Source organism: Macaca mulatta, chromosome 16, assembly GCF_049350105.2.
Source record: "Macaca mulatta isolate MMU2019108-1 chromosome 16, T2T-MMU8v2.0, whole genome shotgun sequence".
NCBI classification, from domain to species: Eukaryota; Metazoa; Chordata; class Mammalia; order Primates; family Cercopithecidae; genus Macaca; species Macaca mulatta.
The window spans coordinates 41484625-41508008 of NC_133421.1; the positions used below are offsets into that span (position 1 = coordinate 41484625).

Sequence of the window (23384 nt, forward strand, 5' to 3'; positions counted from 1 at the left end):
AGACTAATTGAAATTATATATATTTAAGGTGTGATATTTTGATACACATACACATAGTGAACTGTTATTGTAGTGAAGCTAATTAACATGTCCATCTCTTCACATGGTGACCTTTCTGTGTGGTGAGAACACTTATGATCTCTCCTAACACATTCCAAGTATACATGACAGTATTTTTTTTTTTTTTAGACGGCGTCTCGCTCTGTCACCCAGGCTGGAGTGCAGTGGTACGATCTCTGCTCACTGCAAGCTCCACCTCCCGGATTCATGCCATTCTCCTGCCTCAGCCTCCAGAGTAGCTGGGACTACAGGCACCCACCACCACACCTGGCTAATTTTTTGTATTTTTAGTAGAGACGGGGTTTCACCGCGTTAGCCAGGCTGGTCTTGATCTCCTGACCTCGTGATCCACCTGCCTCGGCCTCCCAAAGTGCTGGGATTACAGGCATGAGCCACTGCGCCCAGCCACACTACAGTATTATTAACTATTGTCCTTATCCTGTACTTGAGATCTCTAGAATTTATGCATATTAAATAACTGAAACTTTGTACCCTTTGACCAACATCTCCCCATCCCCAACTCCATCCCTAGCAAGCACCATTCTACTTTCTGCTTCTATGATTTCGACCTTTTTAGATTCTACATATAAATAAAATCATGTAATATGTTTATTTCTGTATCTGGCTTCTTTGACTTAGGATGATGTCCTTCAGGTTCATCCATGCTGTCACAAATGACAGAATTTCCTTCTCTTTTAAGGTTGAATAGTATTCCGTTGTATATATACATCTTCCATTCACTGACAAACCAAATGTGATTGATTTGCACAAACAGGCAGAAGTACACAGAATTGCCCTTCAAGTCAGATAGAATAAGCCAAATCTTGGTTTCATCATTGATAAATTATGTCAATTTAGTTATGTTAATTAAGTATTCTATGCCTCAATTTCCTTATTTGTCAAATGAGCATAATAATAGTTATTTCGGCTGGGCGCAGTGTCTCACGCCTGTAATCCCAGCACTTTGGGAGGCCAAGGAGGGCAGATCATTTGAGGACAGGAGTTTGAGACCAGCCTGGCCAATGTGGTGAAACCCCGTATCTACTAAAAATACAAAAATTAGCTGGACGTGGAAGTGCGGGCCTGTAATCCCAGCTACTTGGGAGGCTGAGGCAGGAGAATTGCTTGAACCTGGGAGACAGAGGTTGCAGTGAGCAAAGACTGCATCACTGCACTCCAGCTGGGCAGCACAGTGAGACTCCATCTCAAAAAAAAGAAATAAACAATAGTTACTTCATGGAGTTGCTGTGAGGATAAATTAAAATAAACTAGGTACTACAGTGGGTAAAATAAACAGCACATTGTTATACTCGATAAAAAAAGTTATAAATTATTATTATCTGTAAAAGGTGTTCTTGAAAAATTGTATGTTTCAATACTAAAAATTGTTTAATTATGAGGGGATTAAAATTCATTTTACTGAAAAGCAGCAAAGAAATGGTAGATTAAAAAGCCATGGTCAGCCGGGCACGGTGGCTCATGCCTGTAATCCCAGCACTTTGGGAGGCCGAGGCAGGTGGATCACGAGGTCAGGAGTTCAAGACCAGCTTAACATGGTGAAACCCCGTCTCTACTAAAAATACAAAAATATTAGCTGAGCCCACTGGTGGTACGTGCCTGTAATCCCAGCTACTTCGGACGCTGAGGTAGGAGAATCGGTTGAACCTGGGAGGCGAAGGTTGTAGTGAGCTGAGATCGCACCGTTGCACTCCAGCCTGGGCAACAGAGTGAGACTCCATCTCCAAAAAAAAAAAAAAAAAAAAAAAAAGGCAAGCCATGGTCAGGCGCAGTGGCTCACACCTATGATCCTTGCACTTTAAGAGGCTAAGGCAGGAGGATCACTTGAGTCCAGGAGTTTGAGACAAGCTTGGATAACATGGAGAAACCCTGTCTTTACAAATGATACAAAAATTAGCTGGGCATGGTGGCACATGTCTGTAGTCCCAGATACTTAGGAGGCTGAGGTGGGAGGATCACCTGAGCCCAGGGGGTCGAGGCTGCAGTAAGCTGTGACTGCACCACTGCACTCTAGCTTGGGTGACAGAGTGAGACCCTGTCTCTAAATAAAAATGAAAAGCCACAATACAAACAAACAAACAAACAAAAACCTCATGGATAAAACGCCCTCATTATGCTAAAAGAAAACCAAGAATTATTTAAAAACCAAAGAGGCCTGTAGGAGGCAGAGCTGGGACAATGACTTAATCCTTTTTGAATGACAGTGCTCTTTGTGAATCTAAATGACAGGTTTATAAAGCCTCTTCCTTTCAAATTTATTGAAAGAGAAGAAAAAATAAAGCCTCTTCCCCCCAAAATAAATAATCTATACCCTAAAAAATTATTCAATTTCAGAAGTTTACAAATTCCCTCAGAGCCAAACCATGGCTTGCCTGAAGCAATAATTATGAAACCTCATTTGCAGAAGAATCATGTAGGCTACTTGTTATAATTCAGACTGCAGAGTTCCATCCCAGACCTACTGAACCAGAAAATGACAGGAGGGCCTAAAGGAGTGTATGGATGGAGTTCTCATTTTTTCCAAGCACACCTGTAATTCTGCAGCCCACAATTTGAGAAACACTGTGCTAAATCTACAGATCTCAGATTAAGAACCCATATTCTAGGGGATATGACAGGAAAATCTTCACGTCAAATATATTATGAAGACAAACAGGTTGTCTATACAGACACTAGATTTTTTATTCTTTTATTTCAGAGACAGGGTCTCACTCTGTTCACAGGCCGGAGTGCAGTGGCATGATCCTGGCTCATTGCAGCCTTGAACTCCTGGGCTCAGGTGATCCTCCTGCCTCAGTCTTCTGAGCAGCTGATCTTATAGGCGCAGGCCACCACACTTGGCTAATTTTACTTTTTACTTTTTGTAGAGATGAGAGCTTGTTATGTTGCCCAAGCTGGTCTTGAACTCCTCGCTTCAAGCAATCCTACCACCTTGGCCTCCCAAAATGCTGAGATTACAGGAGTGATCCACTGCACCTGGATTTTTATTTTAAAGACCTCAGATAACAGGCCAGGCATGGTGGCTCAAGCCTGTAATCCCAGCACTTTGGGAGGCCAAGGTGGGAGGATCACCACTACAACCAGACCTGGGCGACAGAGCAAGGCCCTCTTCTCAAAAACAATTCAGGTAACATACAATTCGTTTTCTCTCACTTAATGAGAAAATTCTAACTATAAGTCACTCCAATAAGTTAAAGAAAAAACATACTTTGCTTTCCAGATATTATTATCTTAGTTTCATGACATATTGTTTACTACCATAACCCTAACCCTTTTGTTAACTTTCTCTTACCACGAAAGTTTAAAGTATAAGAAAACTCCACCAAGAAAGAACATATCAAATTATGAATAAAGAACAATATTTCAACAGTTGATGGAGAAATTTAAAACTTTCTATTTATTCTCTAAATTCTCTCTAAATTTAAAAAGCAGAATACAATATTGTTTCCCAGCAATGTTCACAACCACGTAAAAACAAAAAATGCCCATGCCCAAGGACTAAAACAGAAAAAGAGCAGTATCATCTACCGGGTGGGCAGATCATAGAAACAATTTTCTTCCCTTTTTTTTTTTTCTTTTTTGAGATGGACCTTCACTCTTGTGGCCCAGGCTGGAGTGCAGTGGCGCAATCTTGGCTCACTGCAACCTCTGCCTTCTGGGTTCAAGACATTCTTCTGCCTCAGTCTCCTGAGTAGCTGAGATTACAGGCACACGCCACCCCACCTGGCTAATTTTTGTATTTTTAGTAGAGACAGGGTTTTGCCATGTTGGCCAAGCTGGTCTCGAACTCCTGATCTCCGGTGATCCACCCACCTCAGCCTCCCAAAGTGCTGGGATAAGGCATGAGTCACCTCATCCAGCCCTTTTCTCTCCATTTGACATTAACACAATTATAATAATATCTGTGCAGTTAGTAAAATAATTCTTTAAATCACAAAGAAAAATTCTAAATTAATTGTTAACTAATTTCTGTAGTTACCAAAGAATTTCTGTGAAATAGATCCAAGTAAAAATTTAAAAAAGAAAGAAAGAAAGGCCATAAACCCAAATTGCACTTGATTCAGCTCACCATTCAACTATGAGATATTTGCAAACTAGGCCCTCATCTACATAGCATCTGGCAAACAAATGCTGTTGAGTGAAAACGCAGTTAATCATGTGTGTTTCAAAGAACTTTCTAAAAGAACCAAAGAGAGAATACCTTATGATTTTAACACATCCCCTGGGGTACTGTTAGAAATTCAGAATCTCAGGCCCCACCCAGAACTGCTAAATCAGAACGTTAATTTTTTTTCTTCCTCCTCCTCCCCTAGAAACTGTATTTTTTTTTTTCTTGAGATGGAGTTTTGCTCTTGTTGCCCAGGCTGGAGTGTAATGGGAGCAATCTCGGCTCACTGCAACCTCCACCTCCCGTGTTCAAGTGATTCTCCTGTCTCAGCCTCCTGAGTAGCTAGGATTATAGGCGCATGCCACCACGCCTAATTTTTGTATTTTTAGTAGAGATGGGGTTTCATCATATTGGTCAGGCTGGTCTCGAACTCCTGACCTCGGGTGATCCACCCGCCTCAGCCTCCCAAAGTGCTGGAATTACAGGTGTGAACCACCGCACCCAGCCAAACCTGTATTTTTAACAGGACCCTCAGGTACCTTGTATACACATTACAGATACCAGAATAAATAAAGACCTTGTGTCAGAGCGCTGTAATACATTTCGAATGGTCAAGAGGAAATTCTGCAGTTGAGTACTATGCCGCTGAGGTCCTGTCTTGCTCTTTAGCGGATACAGCATACACAGGAAGTGCATTGGTTAGGTAAAGTCAATTTCCTCTTTAGAAAGAATTCAAAACTCCTTCAGCTATTGCAGAGCTTATGTTTTGTTTTTGTTTCAGAGCCTCAGAAAAAAGGAAGTATGTGAACACAAAACAGAGAGAGGGCTAAAAAAGTGAGATTCAATTTCCAAATTCACCTCCTGTACTCTCATTTTAAATTTGGTCCCTTTTGCTTATAGAATCCCAACCACTGCCATTTCAAACCTGATACTACCATGAGATCATTTTCTTTTCCTTGAAATAGTTCATGATTTAAAGCCTAGTCACCTTTAATCCAATCATGTAACTAATCAAGTTCATTTGCTTGACTTTATGAAACTAATTTAAAAATGCAGCTCCAGGCCGGGCGCGGTGGCTCAAGCCTGTAATCCCAGCACTTTGGGAGGCCGAGATGGGCGGATCACGAGGTCAGGAGATCGAGACCATCCTGGCTAACACGGTGAAACCCCGTCTCTACTAAGAAATACAAAAAATAGCCGGGCGAGGTGGCAGCGCCTGTAGTCCCAGCTACTCGGGAGGCTGAGGCCGGAGAATGGCGTGAACCCGGGAGGCGGAGCTTGCAGTGAGCTGAGATCCGGCCACTGCAGTCCAGCCTGGGCTACAGAGCGAGACTCCGTCTCAAAAAAAAAAAAAAAAAAAAAAAAATGCAGCTCCACTGCTGAGTGAATTTCTTCATATTTGATGTGGTACCAATGGTTGCATGTGTTCACTGTTAACTCAATAAATCTTCACAATACAGTTTCAGAAAGTGAGGACCAAAGAAGACAACTTACCCAAGGCTTTGCAGTGCCAGAAACAGTCTAATTCCAAAGACTATGCTCTTTCATTACACCAAGCCGTTTTGTACTTACAGGACACTTTTTTTTTTTTTGGAGACAGGTTCTCACTTGGTCATTCAGGCTGGAGAGCAGTGGTACGAACACAATTCACTGCAGCCTCGAAATCCTGGACTCAGGTGATTCTCCCACCTTAGCCTCCCAGGAAGCTGGGACCACAGGCATGTGTCACTGCACCCAGCTAAATTTTGTATTTTTTGTAGAAACGGATTTTCATTGTGTGGCCCAGGCTGGTCTCAAACTCCTGGACTTGAGCAATCCTCCTGCCTCAGCCTCTCAAAGTGCTGAGATTACTAGCGTAAGCCACCGCGCTCGGCCATAGAACACTATTTTAAAAGAGCTCCCAGATAAATCTGTAAATTATGTATTGGCTAAAGACACTTCTTGGTACAACATGTAGTATTTCCTGTCCCTGTGTAAAGAATTGTGTGGTGGACAATCAGCTTCAAATGCTACCTAGCCATTCAAGGCAAAAACAACTGTGGTGATTTGTAACAAAACAGATTTGAGAATATAAATGACAGAGAAGTCAAGATTTCAAAAAGGAAACTGTAATATACATTGTTTATGTTGATTAATAATATTTTGAAATAATCTGCCACTAAAACCTTTAATGTAACAGACCATCAAAACTTACAAAGTTTTGGCCTGGGCACGGTGGCTCATGCCTGGAATCCCAGCACTTTGGGAGGCTGAGGCAGGTGGATCATGAGCTCAGGAGTTCAAGACCAGTCTGGCCAACGTGGCAAAACCCCATCTCTACAAAAAATGCAAAAATTACCCAAGCGTGGTGGTGCACGCCTGTAGTCCCAGCTACTTGGTGGGCTGAGGCAGGAGAATCACTTGAACCCGGGAGGCGGAGGTTGCAGTGAGCTAAGATAGTGCCATCACACTCCAGCCTGGGCAACAGAGCAAGACTCCACCTCAAAAAAATAAATAAATAAAATAAATAAGTAAATAATAAAAAATAAAACTTACCAAGTTTCCACTACAGTTGAATATAACCCCAAAGCAACTGTTCTAAAGTTTTAACATGATTAAGAGCTCACAAAATGCCAAAAATTCATCAAGTTTGTATTTCAATACTAAGCCACCCAAAAGCTTAAGGATTATTTCCTTCACAACCCTCCAAAACAATAGTGACTGATATATTTTCCTCCAGAGTTTAGTTACTAAAAAGACATATGCAGAGGCCAGGTGCAGTGGCTCATGCCTATAATCCCAGCACTTTTAGAGGACGGATCACTTGTGTCCAGGAGTTCAAGACCAGCCTGGGCAACATGGCAATACTCTGTCTCTAGTAAAAAATACAAAAAATCAGCTGGGTGTGGCGGCATGGCTTGTAGTCCCAGCTGCTTGGGAGGTTAAGGTGACAGGATCACTTGAGCCTGGGAGGTTGAGGCTGTAGTGGGTGGTTTTTGCACCACCGCCCTCCAGCCTGGGTGACAAAGTGAGACCCTGCCTCAAAAATAACCAAACAAACAAACAAAAAAGAAAACCACATATACAAAACACAAAACTATTTGCTAACAGGAACATATTCATTAAAAACTGGCCAGGCACAGTGGCTTACGCCTGTAATCCTAGCATTTTGGGAGGCTGAGGCAGCTGGACTGCCTGAGCTCAGGAGTTTGCGACCAGCCTGGGCAACATGGTGAAACCCTGTCTCTACTAAAAATACAAAAATTAGCTGGGTTTGGTGCTGCCTGCTTATAATCCCAGCTACTGGGAGGCTGAGGCAGGAGAATCATTTGAGCTCAGGAGGTGAAGGTTGCAGTGAGCCGCGATCACGCTGCTGTACTCCAGCCTGGGTGAGAGAGTAACAGTCTGTCTCAAAACAAACAAACAAACAAAACCCCCACAAAAAAACAGAAAAACATACTGATCAAAAATAAAAGACAGCCGGGTGCAGTGGCTCATGCCTGTAATCCCAGCACTTTGGGAGGCTGAGGCGGCTGAATCACAAAGTCAGGAGTTCAAGACCAGCCTGGCCAACATGGTAAAACCCCATCTCTACTAAAAATGCAAAAAAATTAGCTGGGCATCGTGGCGGGCACCTGTAATCCCAGCTACTCAGGAGGCTGAGGCAGGAGAACTGCTTGAACCTGCGAGGCAGAGGTTGCAGTGAGCCGAGGCTGTGCCACTGCACTCCAGCCCAGGTGACAGTGCGAGACTCCATCTCAAATACAAATTTAAAAAAAGGCCAGGTGCAGTGGCTCACGCCTGTAATCCCAGCACTTTGGGAGGCCGAGGCAGGCAGATCATGAGGTCAGGAGATCGAGACCATCCTGGCTAACATGGTGAAACCCTGTCTCTACTAAAAATACAAAAAATTAAGTCGGGCGTGGTAGCAGGCGCTTGTAGTCCCAGCTACTTGGGAGGCTGAGGCAGGAGAATGGCGTGAACCCGGGAGGCGGAGACTGCAGTGAGCTGAGATTGGTGCCACTGCACCCTAGCCTGGGTGACAGAGCGAGACTCCATCTCAATAAATAAATAAATAATAATAAAATAAATAAAATAAAAAGATAAAAATAGTCAACTGAAATTGAAGACGCTAATCAACATATTTTTTTCTCATTTTGTGTGAAATATATATTAGCTATTTGTTTTTGTACTGATACCAGGACATCAGTCATTAGTAATAATGGAAACAGTAACAATACAGCAGCAGCTATCATCTACTGAGTACCTGTATGCCAGGTAAAACTGTACTTATGGTCTAATTTAAACTCTACCATAACCCTGTGAAGAGAACATGTGTAGATGGCGTAGATGAGTAACATGGGAGTCAGAGAGATGAAACTGGCCACATCACAAAGTTACGAAGTGGCAGAGACTGTGAATTCAGTCTGACTCAAGAATGGACTTGTAAGCACTGCTATGTTTCTCCTTGTTTCTCTTACACTTAGGTTTTTTAAGAAAAAAAAATGCCTATTTGAGAACTTTCAAAAACAAAACGTATATTATATGATTTGGTAATCTGTTACAGTAGTGGCCCCCAATGTACCAGGAATTCACACTTCCAACTACTCGTGGCCTTGTGTGGTCCTCTCCCCTAGAATCTGGGCTGGGCCTGTGACTAGCAATGCAATCACCCGTGCACAGCAATAGAGTGAAACTAATCCTGTGCCAGTTCCAGGCCTCATCCTTCAGAAGACCTGTCAACATCTGCTTTTTGGAGGCCACCATGAAAGAAGTATGCCTACTTTTCTGGAGAGGACAAGGGGAAAGAGACAGGAAGGTGAAAAGGCAGGAAGGGAGGAAGACAGAGAGAGAGATTCGCACCAAAGCCCAGGTATGCCAGTGTTCCAACTGAGACTAGCTAATACTAAGTCTCCAATATAAGTGAATGTTCTATGTCAGACATTCCAGCCTCAACTTCGCGCAACCATAAAAGTGTTGCCAAGCAAAAGCAGGAGAACTACCTATCTGAGCCCCAGTCAACTTCCAGAATTGTAAGCAAATAAAATGGTTGCCTTTTAAGTTATTAAGCTTTGGCACAGTTTTATTACGTAGCAGTAAACAAACCATATGAAAAAATACATGTTTAATTCTTGATTATCTAATAGAGTGCACATCATTAAGACCAAGATAATCGAAAAAAGAATGTCTGCCAAATTACATCCACAACATTCATAAAGGTATTCATTCAACACTTACTGTGTATGTGCCAGAAAGTAGGGTTATAAAGATGAATAAAGCATGGTCTTCACCTCAAAAACTCTCATTCTGGTAACAGGGATGGCAAGCAAAAGTAACTATAATGAAATGAATTATGTTCTTACATAACTGGGGCAGCCACAAACTGGCATCAGAGCATTAAAAGAGCATTATGATGGGAAAGAGAGTAGGAGACATTTAAAGAATAAGTTATCAGTTGGAGGAGCAGGGGATGTCACCTCGAATAACAATAATATTTAGCATTATCATGGCTAACATTAAGAATCTCCTATGTCCTAGGCACTGTGCTAAGCATTTTAAATAAGTTTCTCATTTTAATTCCCACAATGGCCAGGTAAAGTAGATACTATCCTTATCCTCATTTTACACAGAAGGAAACTGAACATTAGGCAAGTTTAGTTTCGCAAGCTTTCATGGCTAATAGGAACAACTAAAATAACGGCAAATATTAGTGACTCACTGATAGCCCTCAATAATAAAAAAAGGCTGGGCCGGGTGTTGTGGCTCATGCTTGTAAGCCCTGCACTTTGGGAAGCTAAGGTGGGCAGATCACTTGAGGCCAGGAGTTCAAAACCAGCCTGGCCAACACAGTGAAATCTCGACTCTATTAAAAATACAAAAATGCCGGGCACGGTGGCTCAAGCCTGTAATCCCAGCACTTTGGGAGGCCGAGATGGGCGGATCACGAGGTCAGGAGATCGAAATCATCCTGGCTAACACGGTGAAACCCCGTCTCTACTAAAAAATACGAAAAACTAGCCGGGCGAGGTGGCGGCGCCTGTAGTCCCAGCTACTCGGGAGGCTGAGGCAGGAGAATGGCGTAAACCCGGGAGGCGGAGCTTGCAGTGAGCCGAGATCGCGCCACTGCACTCCAGCCTGGGTGACAGAACGAGACTCCGTCTCAAAAAACAAAAAAAACAAAAAAAAAACAAAAAAAAACAAAAATTAGCTGGGCCTTGGTGGCGCACGCCTGTAATCTCAGATGCTCGGGAGGATGAGACAGAAGAATTGCTTGAATCTGGGAGGCAGAGGTTGTAGTGAGCCGAGATTGAGATACTGTGCTCCAGTCTGGGTGACAGAGCAAAACTCCGTCTCAAAAAAACAGTAATAATAGTAATAACAATAAAAGGCTGTTCTATATTTGTTTGGCTTTTTAGATGACAAATTAGTCATATTATTTACCAGATTTATAGCAACAAGAATAGTTATCGGCCGGGCGCGGTGGCTCAAACCTGTAATCCCAGCACTTTGGGAGGCCAAGACGGGCGGATCACAAGGTCAGGAGATCGAGACCATCCTGGCTAACACGGTGAAACCCCGTCTCTACTAAAAAATACGAAAAACTAGCCGGGCGTGGTGGCAGGCGCCTGTAGTCCCAGCTACTTGGGAGGCTGAGGCAGGAGAATGGCGTAAACCCAGGAGGCGGAGCTTGCAGTGAGCTGAGATCCGGCCACTGCACTCCAGCCTGGGCGACAGAGCGAGACTCCGCCTAAAAAAAAAAAAAAAAAAAAAAAAAGAATAGTTATCGGCCAGGAGCAGTGGCTTACATCTGTAATCCCAGCACTTTGTGAGGCAGAGGCGGGCGGATCACCTGAGGTCCGGAGTTGGGAGACCAGCCTGGCCAGTATGGCGAAACCCCATCCCTACTAAAAATACAAAAATATTAGCCAAGCGTGGTGGCAGGAGCCTGTAATCCCAGCTACTCAGGGGGTTGAGGCAGGAGAACTTCTTGAACCTGGGAGGCAGAGGTTAAATTGAGCTGAGATCATGCCACTGCACTCCAGCCTGGGTGACAGAGCGAGACTCCGCCTCAAAAAAAAACCAGTTCTCTATCAAAATTATATACATTACAATCTACACGAAAACAAAATCACCAGGCATGGTGGCTCACGCCTGTAATCCCAGTACTTCGGGAGGCTGAGGCTAGTGGATTACCTGAGGTTGGGTGTTTGAGACCAGCCTGACCAACATGGTGAAACCCCATCTCTACTAAAAATACAAAATTAGCCAGGCGTGGTGGTGCATGCTTGTAATCCCAGCTACTCGGAGGAGACTCACTTGAACCTGGGAGGCGGAGGTTGCCGTGAGTCAATATTGTGCCATTGCACTCCAGCCTGGGCAACAAGTGTGAAACTCCGTCTCAAAAAAAAAAAAAAAATCTACACACAAAAATATACCTCTATAACATAACATTCACACACTTTTTTTTCTTTCTTTTCTTTTTTTTTGGAGATGAAGTCTTGCTCTGTTGCCCAAACTGGAATGCAGTGGTGCAATCTCGGCTCAACGCAACCTCTGCCTCCTGGGTTCAAGCAATTCTCCTGCCTCAGCCTCCCAAGTAACTGGGATTACAGGCACCTGCCACCACGCCCAGCAAATTTTTGAGGGTTTTTTTCTTTTGTGTTTTGGTTTTTTGAGACAGAGTCTCGCTCTGTCTCCCAGGCTAGAATGTAGGGGCGCAATCTCCACTCACTGTAACCTCCACCTCCTGGATTCAAGCAATTCTCCTGCCTCAGCCTCCCGAGTAGCTGGGATTACAAGCACCCACCACCACGCCTGGCTAGTTTTTGAATTTTTAGTAGAGATGGGGTGTTACCATGTTGGCCGGGCTGGTCTCAAACTCCTGACCTCAGGTAATCCACCCACCTTGCCATCCCAGAGTGCTGGTATTACAGGCGTAAACCACCACACCCGACCAGAAAATGGCTAGTTTCTTTTCTCTTTTTTTTTTGAGATGGAGTCCCACTCTGTTCCCCAGGCTGGAGTGCAGGGGCGCAATCTAGGCTCACTGCAACCTCTGACCCCCAGGTTCAAGCAATTCTCTTGCCTCAGCCTCCCAAGCAGCTGGCATTACAGGTGCACCACCTAACTTTTTTGTATTTTTAGTAAAGACGGGGTTTCACCATGTTGGCCAGGCTGGTCTCGAACTCCTGACCTCAGATGATCCGCCCACCTCAGCCTCCCAAAGTGCTGGGACTACAGGTGTGAGCCACCGAGCCTGGCCAGAACAGCTTGTTTTAATTCTCCTTGACCTCCTTCTATATTTCTGGGGAGTCTTAAACTCAACCAGCAGCTTTCAGAGTGCCATATTTAAAGATGATTTCTGTACATCGGTGTTGTTCAGGAAATAAAAAGTTAAAAAAAAAAGACAATTTGTAGGCCAGGCATGGTAGCTCACGCCTGTAATCCCAACACTCTGGGAGGCCAAGACAGGCACATCACGAGCTCAGGAGTTTGTGACCGGCCTGGCCAATATGGTGAAACCCCGTCTCTACTAAAAATAGAAAAAGTAGTCGGGCATGGTGGTGTGCACCAGTAGTCCCAGCTACTCAGGAGATGGAGGCGGGAGAATCACTCGAACCTGGAAGGCAGAGGTTGCGGTGAGCTGAGATCGTGCCATTGTACTCCAGCCTAGGTGACAGACCAAGACTCCATCTCAAAAAAAAAAAAAAAAAAAAAACTTGTGAAAAGATTTATTGGTCGAAAAGACTGACTCAAAAACCAACGTAAATATGTGGTCTTTTGCACACAAAATACAGTCAAGCATCACAAAACGATGTTTTGGACAATAACAATCACATACATAATGGTAGTCCCGTAAGATTATATTACTATATTTTTATATTTTTACTGTATCTCCTCCCTCTCTCCTTCACTCCCTCCCTCCCTCCCTTCCTTCCTTCCTTTCTTTTTTGAGACAGGGTCTAGTTCTGTTGTCTACACTGTATTAGGCTGGAATACAGTGGTGGGATCATGGCTTACTGCACCCTCAGCCTCCTGGGCTCAAGGAACCAAGGAATCCTCTCGACTCCTGAGTAGCTGGGACCACAGGCATGCACCACCATACCTGGATAATTTTCAATTTCTTTGTGGAGATGGGGTCTCCCTATATTGCCCAGATTGGTCTCAAACTTCTGGGCTCAAGAGATCCTCCCGCCTTGGCCTCCCAAAGTGCTGGGATTACAAGTGTGACCCACCATGCCTACTGTACCTTTTCTATGTTTAGATACACACTTACAATATGTTACAACTATCTACAGTATTCAGTATAGTAACATGCTGTACAGACTTGTACCCTAGGAGCAATAGACTATACCATACAGCCTAGGAGTGTAGCAGATGATACCATCTAGGTTTGTACAATGACAAAATCGCCCAATGACACACTTCTCAGAATATATCCCTGTTGTTTTGACTCTATATGTGTGGCTTTTATTTTTACCCCCTTATGTGCAATTAGTTTTGCTACCAGTACTTTGGAGTGCCAGAATCAATATATTGCAACCTACCACCAACAAATGTTCCCTTAAGTATTTATAATAGACTCCAACTCTGCATTAAAAATGAGGCTGTGGGATGGGCGCAGTGGCTCATGCTTGTAATCGTAGCACTTTTTGAGGTCGAGGTGGGTGAACAGCCTGAGCTCAGGAGTTCAAGACCAGCCTGGGCAACATGATGAAACCTCCTTCTACTAAAAATACAAAAAATGAGCCGGGTGTGGTGGCATGTGCCTGTAATCCCAGCTACTTGAGAGGCTAAGGCAGGAGAATCGCTTGAACCCGGGACTTGGAAGTTGCAGTGAACCAAGGTGGTGCCACTGTACTCCAGTCCGAATGACAAAGTGAGACTGTCTTCAAAAAAAAAAAAAAAAAAAAAAAAAAAGGCTTTACATGGGAAAATATTCTTGTAAATGCTTATAACGTTACCAAAATTCTTATAATGTTAACAAAATGCTTATAATGTTAATAAAAATTAAAAAGTGATACAAAGTTGCATATATAGTAGCCTCTCAACTTTGCAGAATAATATATATAGAAAGATACATCAAATGTTAACTGCAGGCCGGGCAGGGTGGCTCATGCCTGTAATCCCAGCACTTTGGAAGATGGAGGAAGGTGGATCATGAGGTCAAGAGATTGAGACCATCCTGGCCAACATGGTGAAACCCCATCTCTACTGAAAATACAAAAATTAGCTGGGCATGGTGGCACGCACCTGTAGTCCCAGCTACTCAGGAGGCTGAGGCAGAAGAATGGCTTGAGCCCAGGAGGCAGAGGTTGCAAAGAGCCGAGATGGCGCCACTGCACTCTAGCCTGGCAACAAAGTGAGACTTCATCTCATAAATAAATAAATAAATAAATAAATAAATAAAAGTTAACTGCAGTTGTCTGTAAGTAGTAGAATTATAGGTTATTTTAAAAATATTTCATCTGGGCTGGGTGTGGTGGCTTATGCCTGTAATCCCAGCACTTTGGAAGGCCAAGATGGGCGGATCACCTGAGGTCAGGAGTTTGAGACCAGCCTTCACCATGGTGAAACCCTGTCTCTACTAAAAATACAAAAACTAGCTGGGTGTGATGGCAGGCACCTATAATCCCAGCTACTCAGGAGGCTGAGGCAAGATAATTGCTTGAACCTGGGAGGCGGAGGTTGCAGTGAGCCAAGATTGCGCCATTGCACTCTAGACTGGGCAACAAGAGTGAAACTTCATTAAAAAAAAAAAAAATAATTATATATATATATATACACACACATATACATATATACATATTTATTTATTTATTTCACCTGTTCTTGGTTTTCCCTGTATCTGGATTTAACCTTTTCTTAGAATACTATAATAGAAACATTTTAAGTACTACTACTATAACAAACTATACTCAGATTTTTGTAGTGTTTTGAAAATGGGTAACAGAAGAGGAAGTGGGAGATAAAAGGAGCAATAACGGCTTTCTTTTCTTTTCGTTTTTTTTTGAGACAGAGTTTCGCTCTTATTGCCCAGACTGGAGTGCAATGGCACGATCTCAGCTCACTGCAACCTCTGTCTCCTGACTTCAAGCAATTCTCTTGCCTCAGACTCCCGAGTAGCTGGGATTACAGGCGCCCACCACCACGCCCGGCTAATTTTTGTATTTTTAGTAAAGACAGGTTTTCATCATATTGGTCAGGCTTGTCTCAAACTCCTGACCTCAGGTGATCTGCCCGCCTCGGTCTCCCAAAGTGCTGGGATTACAGGCATGAGCCACTGCGCCCAGCCACCAACTAGTATCTTAATTAGGCGCAAGGATCTTACCATTTGCTCTTGAAGGAGCAGAGACTTGCTTTTGTCAGGGTCTTGAGAAATACTGAATCGGAATACCAAAAGGTACATGAAAGCCAACATAGTGATGTTATAGAGTGAATTAGAACACACAGAATAGGCCGGGCGCGGTGGCTCACGCCTGTAATCCCAGCACTTTGGGAGGCTGAGGCGGGTGGATCACGAGGTCAGGAGATCGAGACCACGGTGAAACCCCGTCTCTACTAAAAATACAAAAAAACCAGCCAGGTGAGGTGGCGGGCGCCTGTAGTCCCAGCTACTCGGGAGGCTGAGGCAGGAGAATGGTGTGAACCCAGGAGGCGGAGCTTGCAGTGAGCTGAGATCGCGCCACCGCACTCCAGCCTGGGCGACAGAGCGAGACTCCGTCTCAAAAAAAAAAAAGAACACACAGAATAAAATACTGGCATTTCTCACTGTAGACACCTCCAGTACCTCAACTAATTCCCCTTTGATAATGTACAAAGATGAACTTTTTGGACTTACAAAGCTTAAAGACCAGGCCCTGACTTTGGCAATGTTATCAAAGTGGTGCCACTCTGTGAGGCCTGAGTGGCCAGCTGACATCACTACATGACATTTTGATCAGTTATCTCTACTTATGTTTTTGTTTTTGAAATGGAGTCTCGCTCTGTCACCCAGGCTGGAGTGCAGTGGTGTGATCTTGGCTCACTGCAACCTCCGCCTCCCCGGTTCAAGCAATTCTCCTGCTCAGCCTCCAGAGTAGCTAGGACTACAGGCACCCAGCACCACACCCGGTTAATTTATATTTTTTTAGTAGAGACTGGGTTTCACCATATTGGCCAGGTTGGATCTCTACTTATAACAAACAGAAAGGCCAATGCTGTAGAAATAGGACAAGTGATGAAAGATATAATAGAAGCGAAATCTAAAAATGAATACACAAATAGAACTTACGTTTTACTTTTTTTTTTTTTTTTTTTTGAGACGGAGTCTTGCTCTGTCCCCCAGGCTGGAGTGCAGTGGCCAGATCTCAGCTCACTGCAAGCTCCGCCTCCCGGGTTCACGCCATTCTCCTGCCTCAGCCTCCCGAGTAGCTGGGACTACAGGCGCCCGCCACCTCGCCCGGCTAGTTTTTTGTATTTTTTTAGTAGAGACGGGGTTTCACCATGTTAGCTAGGATGGTCTTGATCTTGTGACCTCGTGATCCGCCCGTCTCGGCCTCCCAAAGTGCTGGGATTACAGGCTTGAGCCACCGCGCCCGGCCAGAACTTACGTTTTTCTTATTTTGTTTTTAGGGGTAGTATCAGCCATCAAAGTAAAGAGGAAAGCATAAATCCAGGAGGGCAGTGATCTATTTCCTTGAACACAGAATCTAGGACCTAGAAGTTTCTCAGCCCTACAGTAGGCACCCAATAAATATTTATTGAGTGAATGAACAAATGAATATTTAAGGACAGTGGGAGTTAATTTCTTTGGTATTTACATCTTAGTACCAAGGATTCCAGCGAGCTATAGAGAACTATTCTTAATGATTTCAACATCAGCTAGGCCAAGTTGGCTGTAAACATTATCTGATTTCCTGAAGACAATGAACAGCTTTCTAGCCTTTAACTTATTCAAACATTAAGAGTTACAGACAATCCTTGCATTCCTACGCAGAACTTCCTTTTCTCTGAAAAGAGGGTAGAGCCTAAACTTAACCACAAGAGGAGAAACTGCTACATGTTGGCAGTTTTGACAGAATAACTTAAAAACATTTTTATTCTTCTTCCTTCTAAATGTTCATACAACATGATTTCTTAACACGAGACAAATTTCATGCTAGATTTTAAAGGATAAGAAACTAAAGCAAAGATAAAAGGTAGGCCAGATGCAGCGGCTCACACCTGTAATACCAGTACTTTGGGAGGCTGAGGCAAGAGGATTGCTTGAGCTCAGGAGTTAGAAATTGTCCTGGCAGCTGGGAATGGTGGCTTACCCAGGTGCAGTGGTAATCCCAGCATTTTGGGAGGCTGAGGTGGGCAGGATCACCTGAGGTCAGGAGTTCGAGGCCAGCCTGGCCAACATGGTGAAATCCTGTCTCTAGTAAAAATACAAAAAGTTGGCCGGGCGCGGTGGCTCAAGCCTGTAATCCCAGCACTTTGGGAGGCCGAGACGGGTGGATCACGAGGTCAGGAGATCGAGACCATCCTGGCGAACACGGTGAAACCCCGTCTCTACTAAAGAAATACAAAAAACTAGCCGGGCGAGGTGGCGGGCGCCTGTAGTCCCAGCTACTCTGGAGGCTGAGGCCGGAGAATGGCGTGAACCCGGGAGGCAGAGCTTGCAGTGAGCTGAAATCCCGCCACTGCACTCCAGCCTGGGCTACAAAGCGAGACTCCGTCTCAAAAAAAAAAAAAAAAAAAAAAAAAATACAAAAAGTAGATGGGCATGGTGGCAGGCGCCTGTAATCCTGGCTATTCAGGAGGCTGAGGCAGGAGAATCTCTTGAACCCAGGAGGCGGAGGTTGCAGTGAGCCTAAGGTTGCAGTGAGCTGAAGGTTGCAGTGAGCCAAGATTGTGCCACTTCACTCCAGCCTGGGCAAAAGAGCGAGACTCTGTCTCAAAAAAAAAAAAAGAAAAGAAAAGAAAAAGAAACCGGTCTGGGAAACACAGGAAGACATCAGCTCTACTAAAAAAATTAAATAAAATTAGCCAGGCATGGTGGTGTGTACTTACAGCCCCTGCTACTTGGGGATCTGAGACAGGAGGACGGCTTGAGCCCAGGAAGTCAAGGCTGCAGTGAGTTTTGATCATGCCACTGCACTCCAGCTTGGGTGACAGAGCAAGACTCTGGCTCAAAAAAAAAAAAAAAAAAAAAAAAAGAAGCTGGGTGTGGTGGCTCAAGCCTGTAATCCCAACACTTGGGGAGGCCAAAGCGGGTGTTCAGGAGCCTGGGCAACACGCTGAAACCTCATCTCTACTAAAAATACAAAAAATTAGCCGGGTGTGATGGCACGTGCCTGTACTCCCAGCTACTTGGGACACTGAGATGGGAGGATCACTTGAGCCTGGGAGGCAGAGCTTGCAGTGAGCCGAGATTGTGCCACTGCACTCCAGCCTGGGTGACAGCAAGGTCCTGTCTCAAAAAAAAAAAAAAAAAAAAAGATAAAAAGTATGCCAAGAGTTTCTGAAAAGGTTAAACAAAAGGTTGCCTTTGATCCACCAATTCCTAGCTATATTCTAAAAGAACTGAAAACATGTTCACACAAAAAGTTGTTCACAAATTCTTTACAGAAGCATAATAGTCAAAAGTGGAATTAATCCAATAATCCAAATGTCCATTAATTGATGAATGGATAAATAAAATGTGGTATATCCACATAACAATTATTCAGCCACAAAAATGTTTGAAGTACTGTTACGTGCTACCACATCAATGAACCTTGAAACATTATTCTAAGTCAAAGAAGTCAGTCACAAGGGGCTACATATCGTATGAATTCATTTATATGAAATGACCAGAATAGGCAAATCCATGGAGACAGAAAGTTTTGTGGTTGCCAGGGGATATGGGAGTGACAGCTAAGGAGTTCTTTTGGGGGTGATGAATACATACTTGAATTAGACAGTGGTGATGGTTGGACAACTCTATGAATATACTAAAAACCTTTGAATTGTAAACGTTAAGGCATGACTTTTATGGCAAGTGAATTATATCTCAATAAAAAAGTCACATGCCAGGCAGCACAGTGGCTCATACCTGTAATTCCATCTCTGGAAGGCAGAGGTGGGAGGATCTTTTGAGCCCTGGAGTTGGAGACCAGCCTGGGAAATGCAACAAAACCCTGTCCACACTCCCACCAAAAAAAAAGAAAAACAAAAGAAAAACAAAAACAAAAATCATATGCCAAAAAGATACAAAATCAGCAAGTAAAAAATAAAGACAACAGGTGGCATCCCTTCCTCTCTGCTCTTCTCATGCTTCTCCCATGCAAAATCCTTGACTAAAGTGCCATATATTTTACATAGTTACTCTGAAAATGACTGGAACCCTAAAAATATCCTAACCACCAAACAAAAGCAGCTGCTTATTTTGATAATATTTTTGTACCATAGACCTTCCTTAAAATGCAAGTTCACGGAGGACTTATGCCACAAACCCAAACATGCACAATCCCCTAGAGTTAGCTTCGAGAGATGCTGTTGTAACTGCCACTGGCACAAAACACATTCCCAAAAGAGACTCACACTTGGCCGGGCGCGGTGGCTCAAGCCTGTAATCCCAGCACTTTGGGAGGCCGAGACGGGCGGATCACGAGGTCAGGAGATCGAGACCATCCTGGCTAACACGGTGAAACCCCGTCTCTACTACAAAATACAAAAAAACTAGCCGGGGGAGGTGGCGGGCGCCTGTAGTCCCAGCTACTCGGGAGGCTGAGGCAGGAGAATGGCATAAACCTGGGAGACAGAGCTTGCAGTGAGCTGAGATCCGGCCACTGTACTCCAGCCTGGGTGACAGAGCGAGACTCCGTCTCAAAAAAAAAAAAAAATAAAAAAAATAAAAAAAAAAAAAGAGACTCACACTCACAAAAGAGAACTACATTATTACTCAGTCTAGTCAGAAGGCAATGTCATCAGGAACCTAATTGTAATGGATGTCCATTTAATGTTTTCTGTCTCAAGCTCAAGACAATGGGCCTCAAAAACAAAACAAAACAAAACTTATAATAAACTAAACTACAGAGAAGCATGTCCTGTATTTAAATTGTTGGATATAAAATTGAAAAAAGTATAGGTTTGAAAATTGAATACTAAACCATCTAAGGTGTAATCACATGATTTTTTTTTAATGCATCCAATATCACAAGAAATTAATTACTCCCACGTGGTAAACTCACTCATTTAGTGTCAATTCTCCTGATTCTTAATTGTTAATACACAAACAATAATCATGCTCATATATAATACACCTTAACTGACTGAAATGTTAGATAGTATTTTAATATCTTTCTTTTTATACAATGTCTTATATCTAGAGTCCCTATTTCAAAAGAGCAGAAGGAATAATGCAGACATTTTCACAGAGAAATAAAGATGAGTGCATTGGAAGGCCTTGAAAAGTATTCACCAAATCAGCATAATCATATCTAGATTCTGCTTCCGGTTTCACTACTAAAATACAAATGATGTCTGGCCTACACTGGCTTTACAAATATTTTTAAATACATAAAACCCGGCCGGGCGCAGTGGCTCATGCCTGTAATCTCAGCACTTTGGGAGGCTGAGGCGGGTGGATCACGAGGTCAGGAGTTCAAGATCATCCTGGTCAACTTGCTGAAACCTCGTCTCTACTAAAAATACAAAAATTAGCCGGGTGTGGTGGCGCAGACCTGTAATCCCAGCTACTCGGGAGGCTGAGGCAGGAGAATCGCTTGAACCCGGGAGGCGGAGGTTGCAGTGAGCCGAGATAGTGCCACTGCACTCCACCCTGAGCAACAGAGCGAGACTCTGTCTCAAAAAAAATAAAAGATATATATACATATTTATATATGTTTGCATATTTTTAAAATATATATATATAACCTAAAACATGTTGAGTCCTTAATGATGAGAATATCCAAAGACACCGTTTGCACAGCACTTTTCTACCATTTTCAGGTTCTATACAGCATGGAAGTGCTAAGACGACCATCTAGATTAATATGAAGTATGACCCAGAGAAATTCAGATGGAATCCCACTCACTCAAAAAAGCACTTATTAAGCAGCTGCATTAATAGTAGCCTGAAGATTATCCGTCCTATCTCCAATTGGCAGCGGTTTATATCTTTTCCTATACATGTTCGAGGGTATAGAGAAACCATATGACTTTCCTGTATCTTTGATAACTCTTTCCCTGTGAAACAGACAACTGCACCACTTGAGAGTATCTTTAGCTTTTCATTTCAGCACTCCTCTCTTAAAATCTATTTTTCCATTTCCCTATACCTTTGTATTCCCTCTCTCAAGGAAAATGAAATAATTTTCCTTCTGCTCTTCCAACATAGCTTCACCTTCACCTTAAATTTTAAACCTTCTAGAAAGGGATTACTCTAAATGATTTTTTAAAAAGCATTCAAAATCGTATATTATTCAGGCATTAACCGCATTTATTTAGTGCCAACGCTACTGCTTCTCAATCCCTACCCTCTCCCTCACTCTCGCCCCTTAGTCCTCCCCTTCCAATATCCATTTTGTCTCCACTTTCAGTCTCCCAGGTCACTGTCCCACCTTTTCCTCAGGCTCTCTAAAATCAATGTCTACCTACCGCAGGTTTTCCCGAATAGTCTCCTCCTCCTCCGACTCATCACTACCCGCGTGACCCCCTCGGAATCTGCTCTGGTCCCTCACTCTCCCAAACTTCGGACCCCACCGCTACTCCCATCGCTGCCCCACAGTTTAGTGAACGCTCCTTACACCCTCCCTCCACCCCCAAAAATTCCCCTTAGGACCTCCCCAACTCCCACCTTCCCCGTTCCCAGACTCCACTAGGTCTCCTTTCAAATGAATGCCTCTTCCCTACTTTAGAGTTTTCGGACACTCCCACCCCTCAGAGCCCTCCCTGCCCTCGCCCGGCGCCCTAGCCCGGCACCCGCGCCGCCCCCGGGCCCACAGCGCCCCCGTGGGTGTGGCCCTCTGACCTGCCTCCGCGCCTCCCGCAGCCCCTCAAGCCGGTGACCCAGCTCCCGCCGGTAGCTCTGCGCTGCCTCCACATTCTCGCGGGCCTCCTGCAGCAGCAGCTCAGGCTCCAGCTCCATCGCCCCCCTCATCTGGCCGCGCGGCCGGCGACACCTAGCTCGGCTTCCCGACTGCGCCGGGCGCCTCCGAGCTGCCCGGCCCGGCCTCGCGCTGGCGGAAGCACCGCCCCGCCTCGCCCCGCCACGCCCCACGACGCCCCACGACGACCTTGATTGACGGGCGCGCTGCGGCGCCTCGCACGGGTGGCGTCTGGGTCCCAGCGCCGCCCGCCCCGCGGTTCACCCCGCCTCTTCCGTGCTGCGGCACAGCGCGGCTGGCTGGGCCTCCTTGGTAAACGTGCTGAGGCCTGGCAAGATTGATAACCAGCACCTGGCCAAGTGCTTCTCACAGCTCATCGCATTCTTGCCTGACCTTCAGCCCTACCTGTATCTCCATTGCTCAGACGAGGAAATTGGGAGATAAAGGTGGGAATCGGCCCGGCCCAGTGGTTCACGCCTGCAGTCCCAGAACTTTGGGAGGCCAAGGCGGGCGGATCCCTTGAGCCCTGGAGTTCGAGACTACCCTGGGCAACACGGCGAAACCCTGTCTTACCAAAAATACTACTGCTATTACTACTACTGCTACTACTAGCAACACGTAGTGGAGCGCGCCTGTGGTCCCAGCTAGCTACTCGGGAGGCTGAGTTGGGAGGATCGCTTGAGCCCAGGGGTCGAGGCTGCAGTGAGCTGTGATGGAGCCACTGCACTCCAGCCTGGGCGACAGAGCGAAACCCTGTCTCTAAATTAAAAATCCTTTTTTTTTTTTTTTTTTTTTTGAGACGGAGTCTCGCTCTGTCGCCCAGGCTGGAGTGCAGTGGCCAGATCTCAGCTCACTGCAAGCTCCGCCTCCCGGGTTCCCGCCATTCTCCTGCCTCAGCCTCCCGAGTAGCTGGGACCACAGGCGCCGCCACCACCTCGCCCGGCTAATTTTTTGTGTTTTTAGTAGAGACGGGGTTTCGCCGTGTTAGCCAGGATGGTCTCGATCTCCTGACCTTGTGATCCACCCGTCTCGGCCTCCCAAAGTGCTGGGATTACAGGCTTGAGCCACCGCGCCCGGCCCCTTTTTTTTTTTAATTTAAAAAATTTTTGAAGTAGCGAATCGACTTTTCCAAGCCGCAGGATTTGAGCCCAAGTCTGGTGCCA

At 44.7% G+C, this 23384-nt stretch overlaps 1 protein-coding gene across 1 annotated transcript in view; it reads right to left on the bottom strand.

Annotated features, from left to right (window-relative positions):
* Positions 1-22346, bottom strand: part of CRLF3 (cytokine receptor like factor 3) — a gene marked incomplete at its 3' end in the record, with an annotated part of 55021 nt that extends 32675 nt beyond the window's left edge. The window contains 1 exon segment of the mRNA NM_001257619.1: positions 22146-22346. Within this exon segment, the coding sequence (NP_001244548.1) occupies positions 22146-22274 (129 nt within the window). The 5' untranslated portion in view covers positions 22275-22346.
* Positions 22347-23384: the final 1038 nt, after the last annotated feature.